At 51.4% G+C, this 19,973-nt stretch overlaps 1 protein-coding gene across 1 annotated transcript; it reads right to left on the reverse strand.

Moving 5' to 3' along the window:
* Positions 1-290: 290 nt before the first annotated feature.
* Positions 291-1,588, reverse strand: CPLX2 (complexin 2). Its single transcript, XM_005901945.3, has 3 exons — positions 1,558-1,588; positions 1,237-1,412; positions 291-488 (listed from the first exon to the last, which is right to left on the reverse strand). Exons 1-3 carry the CDS (start codon positions 1,586-1,588, stop codon positions 291-293), a joined length of 405 nt encoding a protein of 134 aa, XP_005902007.1.
* Between the last annotated feature and the right edge of the window lie 18,385 nt (positions 1,589-19,973).

Here is a 19,973-nt window from a genome sequence, read left to right on the forward strand (position 1 = left end):
GGGCCTCCAGTGCCTCCCGCCTTGGGCTTAACACCTCCTGTTGGAGAGAAGCTGTCTTCTTCTTTTCAAGCAACTTGGGAGTGAGGTGATGGAGGCGGGATACCCTGGATGAAGGAGGGCATGAAGGAGTGCTGAGGGGGAGGAGCCCCTGGCCGGGGAAGTGGGGCAGAGGCCAACTGAGGTTTTCCCCTTCAGAACTGAGACTTAACAGAATAAAAAGAAAAGAAAGAACCAAAAAGAAAAGAAAAGTAACAAGTGGATGGGGCCGGGGGTCGGGGCGGGGGGGCTGGTTACTTCTTGAACATGTCCTGCAGCGGCCCAGGCAGGTATTTGAGCACCGTGTCCAGGATGCTCTCCTCCTCCTCCTCCTCCTCGTCCCCGCAGCCTGCTGGGATGGCCTTCTTGGGCCGGGTCAGGCTCCCCTCGCAGGGCTGCTCCAGGGCCGCCTTCTCCTCGGCCTCCTTCTCCTCCTTTTTCTTCAGCCCATACTGGGGAGAGGAAGGGTGGAGAGGAGCGTGAACGGGGCAAGGAGAGAGCTGAGTCTCACGGTCATGCACGTGCAGCTGGGGCAGCCCATGGGAACTTGCTAAGCCTCGGGCCTCCCATCTGTAAAATGGGCATAAGGGCATCTTCCTTGTGGGACTGTGCCTGTCTTCTGTGGGTTTTTAACAAGAGAGAGACGATGCATGGGGTTTCTTTTAAAATAAATACCTGCCCTGTTAATTTCTCTGCTTTTGTTTGAAATCTTTCAAGATCTGAAAACTGAAGGATCTCCCACATGCTTGGGGCCCAATTTTGGTGACAAAACTTGTCTTGAGCTTATGGAAGGCTACTTAGAGCCTTGATTTTTCTGCAGGGCAAGCAGACAAGTATTGAACTGGCACAGGGCGGCAGCTGCAAACCCACTGGAAGTGATGCATGACCGTGCTCGGGGCACTATAGTCCTTCCCCCAAACATCTAAATTCTGGATTCCAAACTTGTATGGTCTCCAGGATTTTGGACACAAGGTCATGGACCTATAGCAGCAAACATTCAGGACTGTGTGCACTATCTTAGTTAATCTCCAAAACGGTCCTTGAGGGAGGGTGTTCTGTGACATGCATTTTTCTGATGAAAAGAGTGAGGCTCAGAGAGAACCAGGTCTAAGGCAAGCACCAGGATTCAGGGAAACCTGAGGTTGTGGGGCACCTCTTTTACCCCCTACACTCTAGGATGGGCAGGAGGGCGGCGCTGACCTTGTCTCGTATCTGCTGCCGGACCTTCTCACGCTCGGCCTCCATGCGGGCGTGCTTGGCCTTGCGTTCCTCCTCTTGCTGCCGAAGTGCCTCCTGCCGCTCCTCTTCCTTCTTCTGCGCGTCAGGGTCCTTCTCCTCCTCTCCGCCCAGCATCTTCCCCATGTCCTTGGTGGCCCCTGTGGGGGAGGGTTGGGGAGGAAGAGGGCGGCGGCGTGGTGGCAAGGCTGGCATAGGGAGGCCCGGGGCACTGAGGCCCCTGGGTTGGGAGTGGGGAGCGGGTGCGGGGGGCGGGGAGAAGGGGGTGCAGGGCTAGGGCCTCACCTCCAAGGGCCTGCTTCATGACGAAGTCCATGCCTACAACGTGCGTTAGTGTGCCCTAGCCAGCAGCTGAATTTGCATGCAGCGCTCCAGGCAGGCCTGGCTTGGGGGCGATGCGGCTACCTGCAAAAAGAGGAGTTGGAGGTCAGATGGGCGAGGCCTCTGCATAGGCAGGATGGTGGAGTCAGACAGAGGAACGCCTCACTCTAGTTCGGCATCAGGCACCATCAGTCAGACCCTAAAACCCAGTGCTTGGTACTTCAGGGAAAGGGGATGGAAAGGAGCTGTTTCCTGAGCACTATGCTTCATGCAAGGCATGAGTGCGTGAGCATGCTCAGTCCCGCAGTCCTGTCCGGTTACTCTTTGCAACCCCATGGACTGCAGCCCACCAGGCTCCTCTGTCCATGGGATTTCCAAGGCAAGGATCCTGGAGTGGGTTGTCATTTCTTCCTCCAGGGGATCTTTCTGACCCAGGGATCCAACCCATGGTTCCTATGTCTCCTGCATTGCAGGTGGATTTTTTTTTTTTTTTTTTTTTTTTACCGCTGAGCTATCGGGAAGCCCTGTGCCAGGCACATATATGCTGTCAAATGACTTCTGATCCATATTTTAAAGCCTTCATCTTGTCTGTATTGTTTTAATTTGATTAAGTCCAGGAAAGCTGGAGAAAGTGCAGAATCTGGATGCAGGTGGACCTGGGTTCTAAATGCCACCCTAACTCCTTATTTACTGTGTGACTGCCACACAAGTAGTCCAATCTCTTTGAGCCCCCGTTTCCTCCTCTGTAAGACAGAGATGGCAGTGCCTCCTTTCTCAGGGCTGCTGTGGAGACTGGAGAGAATTCCAGCCTGGGTTGCTGCATCAAGCCCTAGAAGGAGTGAGCTTGCATTTGGGGTCCCAGCAAATCAGAGGTGGGTGGAAAAATGAGAACAGCCCGCTCATATTGAACATATCCAGGCTTCTGAAATTAGACAAATGGAGAAATAAGTTATTTTCATTGCATCATACATGTAAGTTTTCTGTTTTATAGCTTAATACTGATTTTTATTTTGAATTATGCATAGGGAGTTAGAGAAATGGTAATATTCTTGGGGCTTAGGCCTTTAAAGTACCAAGCACTGGGTGTTGTAAGCACTCAGCTTATGTTAGTCCTCCTTTCCTTCTCCCTAAATCACCAACTTTCAGTTTCTATTATATTTTTTATTGTTTTTTTTTTGCCTCAGAAGATTTTCTCCAAATAAACTCTTAATGGGAATCTCATTATGCAAAACATAAATATGGAACTATTCCAGCAGTGGCGGAGTGGAGGGGTAGCCTAGAGCCTTTCTCTACCCTCGGCCTCCTTCTTATGCTGATCTTCCTGCATCCCTGAGAATTTGAACCCAGATGCTCTAACTCTCAGACTCTTTCTTTTTATTTTAATCATTCAATTTCACTGGTGCCTTTGTAGGCAAATGCACCACAAATTCTTTCTCGGGTGTCGGGGGGACATCCATGAGCTAATCAAAGTGTCGTGTGCCCTGATGGTCAACTGAAGCCAGACCTACTCCCCGAGGCTTGGGGGTCTTTATGCTTGGCGAGGAGGATAAAGGGGTCCTAGGAAATGGTGGCAGAGGAGTCAGGCCGGATATTACAACCAGGTTGAGTTCAAGGTCACTGGCTGTTTTCTGATCTTGGATTTTCCTCACTTCTTTCAAAATGAGGAGACGTATCGGCAGACTGAGATCTTTTAATACAATGGTCCTGGAAGTTCATCTGAGGACTTCTACGTGAACACATCACCTGATTATGGGTTGTTTTGTGGGGAGAAAGTCATGATGGAGTTGAAATCCATCCCCAGCGACTTTGGTATCAGACACACCTAGTTTGAAATCCTGCCCCCACCCCCAGTCCTCACTGGCTGTGGCTCCCTGGGAAAGCTTCAGCTTGTTCCCTGCAAAATGAAGGAGTGTTAAAGGCTAACCCTGCACTGATGTTAGAAGGGGAAGATAAGATACCGGTCAGGTGCCTGGTGTGTGGCTGGTCCTCCTTAATGTCAAATGTCAGCCATCGCTGACTGCATGTTTATGAAGACACTCCAGAAAGGAACAGGATTTCCAGGAAATGCAGGAGAACCCACCCTGATCCAGAATTCTGAGTTTGAAGGCGGCTCAGCTCAGTCAGTCAAGATGTTTTCATTTGACTAAAAATATTGTAAAGAGACTGCATTTCTAAGAACAGGAAACGAATAATAATCAAATGATTTCAGGAACTCTTGGGTTCCTTCTCTGTGTTTACATGCAGCTCAAGGAATTGCCAGGTGGTGGTGGAGGACGCAGGAGTCTAATTTGAGATGTTTCAAATTGGTCCACAGGGCACCTGGGCTTTAGTGCCTGCCTCATCCCTAACTTGCTGATCTGGCAAGTCTCTCTCCAAAGTCAGATGATCTACTGGGCCCTTTTCCCAGCTCTTCTGTTGAAGCAGTTCTGAAACATTTGAACTGCTCCCTACCCCACTGTATCCCCAAACCCCTCTCCTTTCTTGCTTCTGTGACTCAGTTCTTTCCTCGCCTCCTGCTCCTTCTTCCCTCCCTTCATTTGCTGCTTCTTTTCTTCCTCTTGTCTCTTCAAAGTGAGTTCTCCAGGACTCTGACCTCAGTCCTTATCTCTTTTTCATCTCTAATCTTTCCCTGGGGGAACTCATCCTTTCTAGGGGCTTTAATGGGCACCAACACTGATGACATCTAGCACCCCACTCCAGTACTCTTGCCTGGAAAATCCCATGGATGGAGGAGCCTGGTAGGCTGAAGTCCATGGGGTTGCTCAGAGTCGGACAGACCTGAGTGACTTCACTTTCACTTTTCACTTTCATGCATTGGAGAAGGAGGTGGCACCCCACTCCAGTGTTCTTGCCTGGAGAATCCCAGGGACAGGGCAGCCTGGTGGGCTGCTGTCTATGGGATCGCACAGCGTCGGACACTACTGAAGTGACTTAGCAGTAGCAGTAGCAGCAGTGTAAGCTCCTGCACGCCGCAACCCCCCTCCATCCAACTCCCAAGGGAGAAAAGTCTCCCTCCTCCCCGCCGAAGCCTATCCGTCTGCCTTAGCTTCAGAGTTTCTCACTTTGCATCTTCTCCTTGATCCGTTTACTACTCCCATTCCCTCACATCGTCAGTCTCTTCCCCTTAGGTGCCTCTCATCCCCTTCCTTCTCCAGCCCCTGCTCTGACGCCCATCTTTCTCCTAATCTCTGCCTCCTAGCTTCATGATCAAGTGGTTTCCCCTTGGTGTTACCACTTTTCCACCTCCCGGTCAAACCCTTTGTCTCTGTGAGATCAGAGACATGGAACTGCTGCCCTTGCTGTCGAAGCTGCCCTGGCTGGAGTTGCCAGAGTCCTCCTAATACCAGACCCAGGAGTGTTTCCATGGCCCTCCTCCTCCACCACCTCCATCCCTCTGCAGCATCAAGGCCAATGAAGACCCCTCACCGCCCTTTCACTCGCTCCGCTGTTTTCAACCTTCTTCCTAAATCTCCTGAATTCCATGACACAGCCCTCCTGTGGTCATCATCCTACTTTTCAGATGGTCTTCCTCTATCTTTTGCTGACTCCCCTCCATGGCCCCTCACTCTCCCACTGTTTAAGGGGAAATTTCACCTCCCCTTAATGGTTTATGCCCTTCTTCAACCCTCTGTCTCTCCCCAAACCTGCACATTTAACTCTCTGCTAGATAGTCTCATTTTGGATCTATCCAAAGCTCCATCTCATCCTCATCTCTTTTTCCCCTTACCCCTACCAACCACCTTTTCCTTAGCATGCCTTGTTCCCATGGCCTCAGTGAAAACCCCAGAGTCAGTGAATGCTTCATTCATTCTTTCACTCACTCACACTACAAATGTTCTTTGAGCATCTTCTGTCTGCCAGGCATTGTTCTGGGTGCTGGGCTGCGGCAGGGAACAAGGGAGTCATTGCATTTGGTCTCACAGCATTCAGTCAGCTGCGGAGGTAGACGCTGAACAAAAACCGCAAAGGGAATTGGCAAGTTATAATTGGGATGGGCTTCTGAGGGAGAAGCCCAGGGATTATAGCTTCATAGTGTTTCCTGCATCCACACACCCCCTCTCCTGTGGCTGCTAATGCCGTGGTTCAGGGCCTCCGTGTTCTGAATTTGCGCATAACCGCTAACTCTATCCCTCCCCTACCTTTCATCCATCCTCCATAAGGCTGTCCGATTAATCTTCCTAAAGGGCAGATGTGCTCATGCAAACATACCCTGCAATGGCTCCCCATGGCCTGGTTAAACCAGCTAGAGTCCTTGTGGTGACCTTCAGGTCCTGCACAATCTAGCATCTGCCTGCCTCACCATTCATTTCCCATTCCTTGCATGTGGCTCGGTATCAGCTATACCTCCACATATATCCTTTCCAAAAACTCCTGGGCATCTGTTCAAGCTATTTCCACAGCCCTGGAACCTCTTAACCTCATCTCTGCCAGTTCAAGCCCTGGCCTCTCAACTTAGAGTGACCTTGAGCAAATGACTTTATCTTTTCTCATCTGTAAGATGGGGACAATAAAACTTATGCCCAATTCATGTTGTAAGCATTAAATTAAATAATGCAAATAAAGTGATCAGTCCAGCATTTGGCACATAGTAGGTTCTCAGTACATGTTAGCTGTCATCATCATCACCATCAGCAGCAGCATTAATTTTCAAAGGTTCCCTTCATACATCATTTTTGCCATAAAATTTCCCAGATATCTTTGGTGACATGTGATGGAGTCTTCCTCTTTTGAGACCCATGGCACGTTCTAGGGCAACCCTGCCTGCCTCCAGCTCATGCACCCTGTCCACCTATGCGTCTTTCCCTTTCCAGCCACTCTGAAATCTTCCCAGGGCAGGGTTTGTATCTTGTGCTTTTTTTTTTTTTTTCCTTTCCCAGAATCTACAATCTCTCCTAGCTAATGGTAGAGCCTCAGGACATGTTTGCTGGATCGAATTGAATGCTGTGTTTAGCGAGTATGTGGGAGTGTACTCGTTCAAGGTATGCTCCTGCGTGTTTGAACTTAGGCATCATTGTGATTCTTCGTGAGCGTGAGTGCAGGCGTGTGTGTAGATATGCCTGGAGGAGTGCTGAGGTCCGGCCGGTTGCCTGCAGTTGATTTTGGCCAGACCGCCAGGAGGCGCTCCTCAGCGGGTCTGCGGGAAGCTTGGTCGATCCCTGCGCGGGAAGGGCGATGGTGGTGGTGGTAGTGGGGACGGAAGGCTGGGGGAGGGGATGCAAGGAGGGGTGGGGGAGGGATGCTGCTGCAGCACCAGGTTTCCTTGCCCTTAGCGCGCCCGGGATGCAGCACGCGCCTTCAGCTTCCGCTCCCAGACTCTCCCAACTCATCCCAGCCCGAAGGCAGCTGAGGCACCTCCTCAGGCTCGACCATCTGAGCCCCGGGCAGGTTTTAGGACTGGGCCCCGCCACCCGACAAGCAGACTCGAGCACCTGCAGTGTTTGTTCTTGTGACTGTTTATCCGTTTTTGTTTCTTTTCTTTCTTTCTTTCTTTTTTCTTTAATAGCTCATGTCCGGGCCATGTTCGCTGCAACTCAACACTCATTTGCTTTTTGCGGGGAACTCTATGCAAATGCGGTACAATGACAGGGGATGTCCCCCTATCCCCCTCCCCACCCCCACCCCATGCTAGAAGGGAGAGCGCTAGGGGAGAGAAAAGAGCAGTGGAGGGTGGGAATGGGTAAGGAACTGGCTTCTGCAGAAAAGCGGAAGAGGCGGGGGCTTCGTAATTCTCCCAGCAGAAGAGGGGGACAGAAATCCTGGATCCCCTCGATCGGTCCCCCGCGGAGATCAACGTAGCCGGCTGCTCAACCTGGAGCTCGTGGTTGGCCACTGAAAGCGCCCCTCCCCACCGCCCCCCAACACTCAGAGCTCCAACCTCAAGACCTGGCCGGGTCTCAAACTTTGCTGAGGGAGGGGGCAGAGTAGGGCCAGCGACTGTCCTAACTGACCCCAGGCAGCGAACAGGGGCAGCCTCAACCCCGGCCCCTCCTCCTCCACGACAAATAGAGTCCTCTAGATTCCCCACCCCCAGTCGACGTGTGGGCTCTCCTCCCCACCACCTTCGGTCTGTCCGCCCCACTCCCGCCGCCCTCTGACTCACTCCGATACCCGAACCGTACCCCTTGGCGGGTGTGTGTGTGTGTGTGGGGGGGGGGTGCAGTCCCTCTTCCTGGGCGAAGAGGGCCTTGGCTGTCTCCAGGTTAGCCACAAACCTAAAGTAGCTTAGATTGACGTGCCCCCATCCCTCCGCCAAGAGCTCGAAGTTGTTCTCTAGGTTCAGACTTGAGTCGCCCGCCGCCTTCGGGGCGGTCCTGGCTCCCCGGGAGCCGGGCAGTTTTGGGCCTCTGCCCGAGGGTCTCTGGCTCAGGGACCCATCCCTCCTTCCCAGTTGGCTAGCGCTTCACTGCCTTTCCCTTCCGCCTGCAGGCGTCCCCTTCTCGCGGGGAGCTGTCCTTTCAGCACCACCGCGAGCGCGCCCGGGGGGGTCCCTGCAGCGGCCGCGCAGCCTCCGTTTCCAGCGCCCGGGTAGTCGCGGGGAGCTGTCCCTCCGAAAGCGGTACTCCGCAGCTTCCCGGGCTGCGCTGCGGCCTCGAGGAGAGAGCCCAGACCCTGTTGCCCACAGCCCGGCTCCGCCCTCCCGGCCCGCGGCCAGCACCGACCTGGCGGTCCTCGCAACCGTCTGAGCCACTGCAGGGCTCCGGCCGAACTCAGCGAGGCAGTTCCTTCTGCGATTCCAGCTCCCACTGCCGCCTCGTGCAACTCCGCCCGGTGAGCTGGGGCCGCGGCTACTGCCGCGGGCGGCTGCCGGAGGCGCCCTCCAATCACGCCCGTCAGCCAGGCCCTGACGTGCTACCGCTCCCCTTCCAGATGGGAAATTCAAATCTCTCTCTCTCCCCTCTCTCCCCCCCTCTTCTTCCTCCGGCTCTCTCCCCCTCTCTCCCTCTCTCTCCGTTTCTCCGTCTCTCCCTCCCTCCCTCTTCCTCCTCCCCCTCCGTTTCCCTTTCCCATTCTCTCTCCTTTCCCCTCTCCTAAAATAGAGAAATCTCCCCTCTCCTTCCTTCTCCACCTCCCCTTCCACCTTCTCCTCCAGATACCCCAGCAATCCCTCCCGCAGGGATTTAGGATAGAGCTGCCTATCCCGGCCAGGCTCTCCGGACGGCAAGCTTGCTCCTTCAATATTCCAAGGGGTAGTGCGAGTCAGGAGACGGAGGGAGGGTGTTTTGTTTTTTTTTAAAAAAGCAGAAATCCAAAGCCCACCTTGAGCCGCTTTTTTCTGGGGGGGGGGGCGGTGGCGGCAAGAATACTGGAGTAGGTAGGAGATCCTCCCGACCCAGGGATTGAACCCGAGTCTCCTGCATTGTAGGCAGACGCGTTACCGATGAACCACCAGGGAAGTTAGGAAAGCCCACCGTGATTCCTCCAGGCAGAACTGATCACACTTGCCTCAGCCCTCGCTCAACCCCCGCTCAACCCCCAAGCACACCCCTGTTTCTCTGTTTGCTTGTCTCTTGCCTGTGAGCTCCTACCGGGTGACAGGACCACCGTCAGATCATCTTTGCAGCCCCTCCACATCCTGTCCTGTTATGAGAGCACTCAGGAAACGGATGGATCATATGGGCAAGGCCTCCATAGGCAGTAAGGAACATTCCACGTGGACCCAGAGGGAGAACACTGCTGCAAAACTGCTGTGGACCTTGGGCAAAGTGAAAGTGAAGTCGCTCAGTCATGTCCGACTCTTTGTGACCCCGTGGAGTGTAGCCCACCATGCTCCTCCATTCTTGGGATTCTCCAGGCAAGAATACTGGAGTGGGTTGCCATTTCCTTCTCCAGGGGATCTTCCCAACCCAGGGATCAAACTCAGGTCTCCCGCATTGCAGGCAGATGCTTTAACCTCTGAGCCACCAGGGAAGCCGTTGCTAAGATGTTCTAGATCTGATATTCTGTGAAGAATAAGAATAAGGAATTCTTTGGCAAAGTTTATTCTGGAAGGCCATATTTTCTCTCCTTTGCCCAGAGAAGAAAAGGAACTACCAAGAGGCAGGACAACATATGCCCCACCACCACCCCAGTCTTTCTTTCCTCCTCTCCTCACACTCATCTTTTCACTTTATGACTCTCTCCTTATGAGCCTCTCTATTCTGCTTGCATCTTTTGGCTCTAAAACGCTTCCTTTAATCCAGCCCCATGTGTAGGAAAATGGCTTCAGAGAGGAGGGGCCATGCACCAGGCCTTTGAAAGATTTGCTGGAGTTTATGCATCAATCAGGGTTATGTCAGAGTGGAGATGACTCCTGCTTCTGTAGGGGATGGCTTCCTTCCAAGAAGGGAGCAGTAAGAGCGGCAGAAGGGCAGGATCTGGGAAAGGCAGGAGGCCTGATTTTATTCAATAAACGGGGACTATTCCTTTATTTATGTCAACAGCAAAGACCTCAAAATGCAGGACCCACCCCCCCACCACCACCCCCAACCCCCCGCCGTGCACACACACACACACACACACCAGAAGGCATTGGAAGACCTACCTTCCTCACCTACGGAGTCACTTTCTAAAGCTTATCTCAGGTTGTGAGACTGGGAGTAGGGGAGTCCCTTCCTTTATGGCTGAGTTTTCCATTCCATGCTGTGTTGGCCCATCAGCAGGCTCATTTCAGATTTTTCTTCCTTTTTCAGAGGCAGACACTAATGGAGGGGGCAGAGGGGAGGTTGTTTGATTAGAGTGACTTAAACTTGCCACTAATGCCTGGAGGGGAGTTCTGGGCAGAGAGATCTGACATCCTGTCATTTCAAGAGTCATAGTCCTCCTCTCTCCGCTCCCCTCTTTTTCCCTGTTCTCCTAGAACAGAAGCTCAGCGAGTGGATCTGGCTGGCAGCACTCTAGTTGCAATTTGGCTTTTTCCACAGTGGGCATCGCCTTTGACATGGATGTTGACTAAGCTGGGCTAAAAATCCAACTTAGCCTTCAGAAAAATACTAAGCTCAATTTTGGTCACAACACTTTAAGATAGATTTTAGTAGGCTCAAATATGATTAGAAAAGAAGCAGAGTGGTTAAGTGGTGGGTGTCTGGAAATCAGGTTAAATGAGAGATGGTTGAGGGATTTGAGGATGCATTTTACCTGGAGGAGAGGGTTCTTAAGTGGGATTAGCCCTTCAAGGACTGGCAAGTTTTGCTCAATTTGTAATTCCAGCACTTAGCATGCCCCTGGCAAAGCAGGCGCTAAAGAATGGCTGTTGAATGAATAAGTGACCATTGCAAGGGAAAAAAGGAACTATCATTTTTACCAGTGCTAATGACAGAATGGGGGCAATGGGGGAAGGTAAAGGAAGGCCAACAGAAGCTCTGGGAGGAAGAACCTTCTGCCAGCTGGAGCTGTACAGCTATAGTATGGACTGCCCATGTGAGGTGCTGAGTTCCCTATCCCCAGAAGATAGCAGGTGGGCGGCAAGTGACAGCTAAAACCCCCTTTGAGCCCCAGTTTCTATGAGCCTATTAAAACTGCATGAGCTGACATGAGTCATGTCTAGCTGCAGAAAATCTTACTGGCGAATAAAAGGGCAGCTCAATCAAGTTTTGGTGGCTTTGTCCTTTGAATGATTAAGACATGATATTAGCCACTTCCTGTCAAAAAAAGATGGTAAAAAGATGAACACTTGCTCCTGTTACCACTGTACCAGTGGACAACGTTCAGTGTCACCACTGAACCAGTAGACATGGTTCCCAAACACTCTTTTATAATTGCCAAAATGTTGCTAAATATTGTGAACATTTCCTACTGATTATATTATTGCTAATCATATGACCATCAGGCCCCAATTATGTCTTAGGTGCTCACTTCGGTGCTTTGCATAAAGTATGCTCTCTCCTCTAGTTCACACAGACCCCTATTTTCAAGATACAGAGGGCAAGGTCCAGGGAGATACAGTGAGTTTGGGGCAGATCCAAGACTCCAGCCCATGACGGCATGACACTGAGCTCCAGGGGCCTTCCACCAAGCTGGGCTGCTTCTCTTCTGACACATCCCACAGCCTATGGAAATGTAACTTTTGCTCTGCCGATATATTTTTTTTACATTGACATTTATCGTCTTCCCTGTTCTCCAGTTTCTCGCTTGAAAAAAGAAAAACCTGCTATGAGTTTTCACACTCGGATTGGGGTCCTCATGTCATGTGGGTTGTCAGCGTGTCCTTCATCTACTGCATCTCTAACCCAGCCTGCTGAAGTCCCCACCCCACCCTGAGTCTTGGGCCTTGCAGAGCCTGCTCTGTAGACAGCTTCTAAGACACCTGCTAAAATATGAATACGGCTCTGCTTAAGGTGTCTAACCCTGGCTAGTGTTGGATTTCTACTCTTATTTATGAGCCCTGTGGGCTGGGGCAGGGGGCCAGGTTTAAACAGATTTTTAAAAATGATCATGTGCATGTCTCGAATGCTCACTAAGAAGCCAGTCAAGAGAGCGAATGTCAGTACTTTGTGTGAGGAGTGAGGGACAGTGTGTGAGGAGTGACAGCTGTCAGAGACTATAAATGTGATCAGTGAGAATGGCTCTTGTCCAAAGGTCAGCCCATCTCTTCCCTGCAGCTGCCTCTGTCCAAAGGACACCCTGGCTGCCATGTGGGAGATGAGGAGGGTCTTGCTGAGCTGGCCCTGACCTCCGCTAGGAGATGAGCTGGTCAGTGCAGGGAGACATTTGAATGCTCCAGATGCTGACTCTACATCCTGCCATTCCTAACTGGAGCCTGGAGGGGCAGAGTTGGTCTTGGTTTGAGGGCATGGCTGCATGCCAGAGGAGGACCAGAGCTGTGGGGGTGGTGCACAGGGAAGGGCTCTAGGCCACCTTACTCCTCTGGTGAGTGCCTCCCCTCTTGTCCCTGATAAGGCTAGGGTGCCATCACTGTCGGGCTATGAGGTCAGGGTCCCAGTTTCTCTCCTTCAACATGGAGTGACACAGACAAAGGCAAACCCGCGGATGTTCAAAGCTGCGTGTGTGTGTGTGTGTGCCCACTTCTGGATGCCGTGCAGGTGGGAGTGGGCAGCATCCCTGTGGGGGCATACAGGGGCTAGCAGGGCAGGTGTGGGTCTGTCTCCATGTGTGGTGGTGTACCCTTCTGACCTGAAGTGACTCTGGTGTGAGCGTGTGATTTTGTGTAGAGCTTAGTGGGTTGTTGTTACAGTAGAATGTGATAATGGCATGGGGTGATGGTTTGGGTGTAAGGCACAGGTATTATATGCAGCTAGACTCTTGAGTTATGACCAACCCAAAGAGCATATTAAAAAGCAGAGACATTACTTTGCCAACAAAGTTCCATCTAGTCAAAGCTATGGTTTTTCCAGTAGTCATGTATGGATCTGAGAGTTGGACTATAAAGAAAGCTGAGCACTGAAGAATTGATGCTTTTGAACTGTGGTGTTGGAGAAGACTCTTGAGAGTCCCTTGGACTGCAAGGAGATCCAACCAGTCCATCCTAAAGGAGATCAGTCCTGAATATTCATTGGAAGGACTGATGCTGAAGCTGAAACTTCAATACTTTGGCCACCTGATGCGAAGAACTGACTTATTTGAAAATACCCTGATGATGGGAAAGATTGAAGGCAGGAGGAGAAGGGGACGACAGAGGATGAGATGGTTGGATGGCATCACCAACTCAATGGACATGAGTTTGAGTGAACTCTGGGAGTTGGTGATAGACAGGGAGGCCTGGCGTGCTGCAGTCCATGGGGTTGCAAAGAGTTGGATACGACTGAGCGACTGAACTGAACTGAATGCAGGGTGTGCTCTGTGCAGCGACAGAGGGTGCCCTTTATGTAGACCGTGCCAGGTGCAAAAGTTCTGGGGCATGTCACCATGTCTGTGTGATGATGGATGTCCTATGTGTTCCTGTCCATGAGGGATGACACCGTGTGTCAGCGTCAGTGTGGAGTGGTGCTGTCACTGATGGTAAGGGTGCAGGGCTAAGTGTGTCACAGTGAGTTGGCACACATGCCACTGTCCCTGTGTGGGACAGAGGGGCTTGCACGTGCAGCCAGGAGTGTGTCATCACCACCGTGCAGGCAGACAGCCTAAATGTGTCACCAAGGATGAGCGATACTTTCTTTTCCATTCCCCCACTCCCAGAGAAACCCCTGGTAACCCAGCCTGTCCCGTCTGGGAAGCTGGAAACTTTTGCCTCCCTTCTCCATCCTCCGCTTTTGTTTCTCAGGAAAAGGATCCCAGGTTCCTCAGCTGAATCCTGACCCTTTGGTGGCAAGTGGAATGTGTGTGGGAACATTCTGAAGAAACCCTCTCTATTCCAGACTCTGCTCCCCAACTCAAAGCTCCTCCCCAGCCCAGCATCTGCCTACCAGCTCCTCAGAGGTCCTCCCTACCATCCTCCTGTCCCCACCCTCCCAGATCCAGGCACTCATTAGCATGTCAGACAGTCCTCTTTCAGCCCACACGTTGTACCCTGGGATATCCCCACACAGTTGGCTTCCTCTCGTCCTGGGTTTTCCTAAAGCCTTACATTTTCATGTCTGCCAAACCAGTCTGCACATCCCCCCCCATCCAGCACAGGCACAGGGAGGATGTTTTGGGGTGAATCCTTCCTCTCTTGCCACAGGTTCTTTTTTGAGCTCTCTGCTTGGCTACTGCCTCCACTCCTCCAGCCTCAGCCCTTCCAGCTCTCTGGGACATGGTTGGATCTCTCTGTCCATCAGGAATCCCCCCGATGGTCCCGCATGCATGTGTCATCCCAGAACCAGCCAACGCACACCACCAAGTTTCTTCATTTGAGTCCTAGTGCTGGACTTGCTCAGGCATATCAGTAGAGCATCAGCCTTTGGGCTGTGCCCTCAGGAAGTTCCCCTTCCAGAATGTCCCTCTAACCCCATGACACTGGGTCCCTTTTCCCCTCCCCCAAGTAAAAACCTTTACTCAGAAAGATAATCTTTAGACCTTGGAATCTTGTCCTTAGGCACATGGAAACAGAATAAGAGTTGCAGAATACTAGAATCATGAGCACGGAGAAGGCAATGGCATCCCACTCCAGTACTCTTGCCTGGAAAATCCCATGGACGGAGGAGTCTGGTGGGCTGCTGTCTATGGGGTCGCACAGAGTCGAACACGACTGAAGCAACTTAGCAGCAGCAGCAGCAGCAGAATCATGAGCAAAAGGCCATTTTAGAATCACATTTAGAATCACAGACTCTAGAATGACAGGCTCTCTAAGTGGTCGCCTCCTACTCAGATCCCGTGCGATGGGGGGAAGTGTTAAAAAGACTGCAGACTTTTGGGGCTCATCCCATGTGGACAGGCAACAATCTTAGAGATGGGAGCCCAGGAATTTGCATTGGTTACCAAGACCCCAATATACCCTCTAGTTCTCAATACACCCACTAGTTCCCTGGTGGCTCAGACAGTAAAGAATCCACCTGCAGTGCGGGAGACCTGGGTTCGAGACCTGGGTTGGAAAGATCCCCTGGAGGAGGGCATGGCAACCCCCTCCAGTACTCTTGTCTGGAGAATCCCCATGGACAGAGGAGACTGATGGGCTACAGCCCATGGGATCATAAAGAGTCAGACACGACTGAGTGACTAAGTACGCACACTAGTTGAAACAGCCTTGTCTTGGGTCAGTAGAATCTGACTACCATATGATCCTGGGTCTTATAGGAAAAAAAAAGACTGGATCAAGGAATCATAGAATATTTTACAAGCTAAGTTTCAACTAATCACACACACGCACTCACACTTTGACAATGTCTTGAACTGCGGATTGGAAAGCCATCCTACAGTGTGATTTTGTTCCTGTTCTAGGAGGAATTTTTCTTTTGCAGCCTCGCCGCTCCTTTTGGAATGGAAGGCTTTTCCCCCGTCTCTGCCTCCATGGTCTTGCCTCCATTTGCGGAGTTAAATGTTCTTTCCATCTGGGTGCAAAGGCGGCCGACAGAACCCCTGTGTTTACGGAGCAAGTGAGCTGGAAATGACTTCTACTTTCCATTTAGGACCAGCACACCCTGGCCCACAAAACAGATTTTGCTGCTTGATAAAATGAATCTGAGGGGACATTATCGCTGTTTTACTAAAGCAGTCGTAGCTGACGAACATGGACAACAACGGTTAGTAACCTCATGGAGCTTCTTCTGGTCAAGGAAATGAAAGACAGAAAATGCCGAGGGGCAGCAGAAGGCTATTTTGGAGACTGACGGGAATGCATGTGGGGGTGTGTGTGTGTGTGTGTGTTTGGGGAGGGGGAGTGAAGGGAGGCGATTAAACATGCATGAAAAAGCACATGTATTTCAGCAGCACTGAAAAGGTACATTTCTGGCCATCTCACCCAATGTGTTCAACTCACAGATGAAGAAACCGAAACCCCCAAAGCGGGGGGACTTTCTAAGGCCACACAGCAAGTTATTGAAACCCCTAACTCCTGGATAAGTGTTCTTTCCCAGTTGCAGCTCAGCATCACGTTCTTAAAACACCTCCAGCATGCCAAGCACTGTTCTAGGGATGTTATAGACATCAACCCTTTCAGCTCATGACAATGCTATGTGGTAGGTCTTTTTCACTCAATTATTCTTTTATCAAGCATGTGTGGAAGGCCTCTGACACCAGGCAGTCTCCTAGGCAGACAAAGATAAGAACTTTCAGAGTTTCTCTTCTCCTCTTGATTCTGCAGCGAGAGATGCAAATATTCCCCAGAGAGATAACGCAGGACCAATTCACACGTTCAAGATCTTTTCAGATCGGAAGCTCTGATTTGAAGCACTCAGGAGTGAGCGGGGAGAGGTGCCCACCAACAGTCAATGATAAGACAACATACTAAGTGCTATCCTAGTGAAGAGGCAGCTCTGAGGAGGAGAATCAAAAACACAGCTTGCAAGACAGATGGGACTGGAAGCCCAGAGCAGGGAAGGACAGGGAGGCTGGCTCCAGGGCTGCACGAGTCATCTCAGAGGCACCATGGAGGGGACAGCAAGGGCTCTGCTCACACAGAGAGATGGGTGAAATCTCAGCAGCTCTCTGCCCTTTCCGGAGACAGTGGCTTTTCTCTGAGACTCAGTTTCCTCTCAGTGAAATGGGTTAACAATCCCGAGCTCCCAGGGCAATTGTTAGACTCAGACAAGACAGTGCCTAGGGAATCACAGCACAGTCTCAGCAACCTCTTTCTCTCCAACAGCTGAGGAAGGTGGGAATTTCTTCTGGTGTCTGGGGCAGGGTGATCATTAGACAAACCCTCCTTTTATGAACTTCTTGGTCAGAGGACTCTGCATCACGAGTCCTCTGAGTTTGGTTAAGTTGGGGTGAGAAAGGAGAATTGGAAGCTTAGAGGAAGCTGGGTTTGGGGAGGGGATGTTTCTTCTCCGTCTTTACCCCTCCTTGGGCTTCCTCTCCAGCACAAGTGGGGTTGGAGCATCATGTCCTCTCATGTGAATTGCCTGGTAGAAGTCCAGAGGGGGCTTAAATTCGGGCCTGAGAACATGAAGAATTTTCCACCCACAAATCTAAAAATGGCTGCTCTGTGCCACTCAACCTCCAGTTGTTTCTTTCTGGCAGGAAAAAAAAAAACCACCTTTTATTTGGCAAACAAGCAAGGGGTTGGAAAGGTCTTGGGAACATGAAACCAAGGAGAAGCTGAAGGGTTTGAAGAGGAAGGAATTTTCACATCCTGAACCTCTCACTGTGCTAGGTGATTCATATCTTTATCCGCTTTAATCCCCACACCGACGCCTCCCATACCTTAAATGTCACCATGTCCACTTTATATTCAGGTAGTGATATTCACACTCAGAGAGGTTAGGGCCTTGCGTGGGGTAGCACAGCTGAGAAGTGGCAGCAGCAGCAGCATTGGAACTTGGTAAGTCTGTACAGGTGGCCACATTTTCAGAGGGGGACCAGGTGGGTTTCTGGCAACCAAGCTAGGATCTGCAGCTTTGGGGCAACTGGTCCCAGAGTGTAGGTGATCCTGCTAGGGCACCTATATGGGGATCATGCCACAGGCTGGTCCTTTATGGGGCTGGGTGTTCCAAATCTGAGGTGATTATAGGTGATGGGGGCTGTAGGTCAGGGCCCTGAGGATTTAAATGAAAAAAATCCCCCCTCTGCCACACTTGGCTCACTTCTGCTCAGGCTGGCTCAACCTGACTCTTCACACTGGCATCTCACCATTGCTTCTGCCTCTGGTCTTCCTGCACGTTGACTTTCTAACTGGCTTCCAGATCTGTAGGAGAACCATAGCTTTCTAAAACACGGCCTGATTGCATCAGTCTCCTCCTCAAAACACATGGTGGTCACAGCTTATTTTGCCACCTCGCACCCACTCCTCCCGCGCGTGCCATCAGCTCTGGAGGAGCCAGCCTATGTATCTCATCTGGAGCCACGGATGGATCACATGACCTGGGCTAAACCAATCAGCATCTCATTCTCCTTGGTTCCCCAGGTCAATTCAGGGATAGTCCCAGGACCCAAGTCAGACCAGTTGGGACTACAGAGACACTCGATTCTGGAATTACTGCTTGAGCTAAAGGACGTGGACTCTCTCGCTTCACTGATCTCTATGAATCGAGTTTCCCAAGAGCTACCGTGAGGAGCTTCAGAATGGGGACCAGCTCAGAGTCGAAAAAAGGAGAATGGAAAAACCCTAGCCTGGTGACCTTCTTTTCCCCCTTGGCTCAAGCTGTACCTAGAGCTCTCCTAGATCTTATCATTTTTATGAGCCGATAACCACCCCTTCCCTTTTGTTCTCCTTAAAGCTGCTTTAGTTTTTTCTCTTCTTGCAAAGAAAAGGATCTTAACTGACACAAAAAGTCCTTTAATGTCTTCTGATTGCCTTCAGGAGAAAGTGCCAACCTTTTAGACTGGTCCTTCAGGCCCTCCCAGACCAAACGGTTTCTCCAGCTCCATGAATGCCATCTGTGCTGCCCGACCCCGGTGCCTCTGCACCTCTGCCCACACTGGCTGCTCCCAGCAGAGGCCTGCCCGTCCTATTCCGCTTTGACTGGCATGGCTCAGCTGAGGTAGAAAGGAACCCTTCTGGAAAGTGAGGCTGAGTCTGGGGTGTCCTATGTGTTCCCATGTCAACCTCTGCATTGTAACACCCTTGAGATTTTACATTGGATGTTGATTTCCTTGTCTTTCTCCTGAGATTTTGAGCCCTTTGAGGAGGGGGGACTCACTGAGCATGAGGGATTCATTCAGTCAGCAAATATGGACTAAGCGCCTACAACAGGCCAGGGACTCCTGTAGGTCCTGGAGATACCACGGAGAGAAGAAAACAACTCACAAACTTCTGTCTTGTCTGAGGGGGGAAGCAAATGCTGCTCCAGTAAACAGACACAGCACTGGGTTCATTTCAGAAGGCGCTTAGGCTATGAGGTAATAGGGGAAGCCTGCCCGCGTCTCTGGGCTCAGAGGCTAGAGGAGAGCCAGGCTCAAAGCAGGCCCTCAGGAGCAGTTTTTTTCATGAATGAATATTGAACATCCCCAGACACCCGGGTGCCCCTCAGCCTTCCTTTATGACGACTGCTCAGAACTCTACCAGGACGTCTTTGTTAGTGATTTATTCCCCACTTCCAGCCTATGCCCCCTCTTGTGGGGTTGGGGGGGGGTCCCAGTGACATAAATGACATTTTTTGTTTGTGTGACACTCACCTGTCCCCATAGGGGTTAAACAAAGCCACCTTCTCTGTGACTTCGTGATGTGGCTCCACCTGCAGCTCGGTCCCGTGTCAGAAAGCAGGGTACGCCTCTGCCTGACTTGGATCAAGTCTCGGCCTGGCCTTTCTCTTTCCAGTCCTCGCTCTGTCGTCTCCCTCCACAGACCTGTCGCCAGCCCTTTGATCCCCTCTGTGACGCTCCTTTGGACTGTATCTGGCTCCATAAAGCCGATGAAACCTCTTCCTGCTTGTGTCACTCCCGGGCTCTGAAACCTTTGGTGACTCACTACTGCCTACAGCAGGTCCAGACCCACGAGGGGTTCCCTTGATCTGCCTCCTGCCTCCTCCGCCAGCCGCTCCCTGCTGCAGTCCACTCCACACTCTGAAGTTCACTTCGTTCCTCTATTAGTTCATATATCCTTGGTTGTCTTCTCCTACTGGGGTGTAAGCTGCTTGAGGGCAAGGAATGTGTCTTGCTCATTCCCGAATCCCCAACATCAAACAGTGAACTTCCTCGCTGTGAACGCCCCATGCCTGTCTCCAGAGGCAGCATCTGTGCATTGCATCGCCCTGCCACTTGGGGTTGAAATGGCTTGTGGGCCTTGAGACCTTCATCTTAGGTGCGGGAACTTGGAGACCTAGGCTCCTTGCTGGGCCACAGACCACAATAATAGTGCTAGCATCCTCATTTAAATCTTGTACTGCTCCCCTCTGTCCCCTTCTTTTTTTTTTTTTTTGCATTTCGTAGTC

The sequence above is a fragment of the Bos mutus genome, chromosome 10 (assembly GCF_027580195.1).
Source record: "Bos mutus isolate GX-2022 chromosome 10, NWIPB_WYAK_1.1, whole genome shotgun sequence".
Classification (NCBI taxonomy): Eukaryota; Metazoa; Chordata; class Mammalia; order Artiodactyla; family Bovidae; genus Bos; species Bos mutus.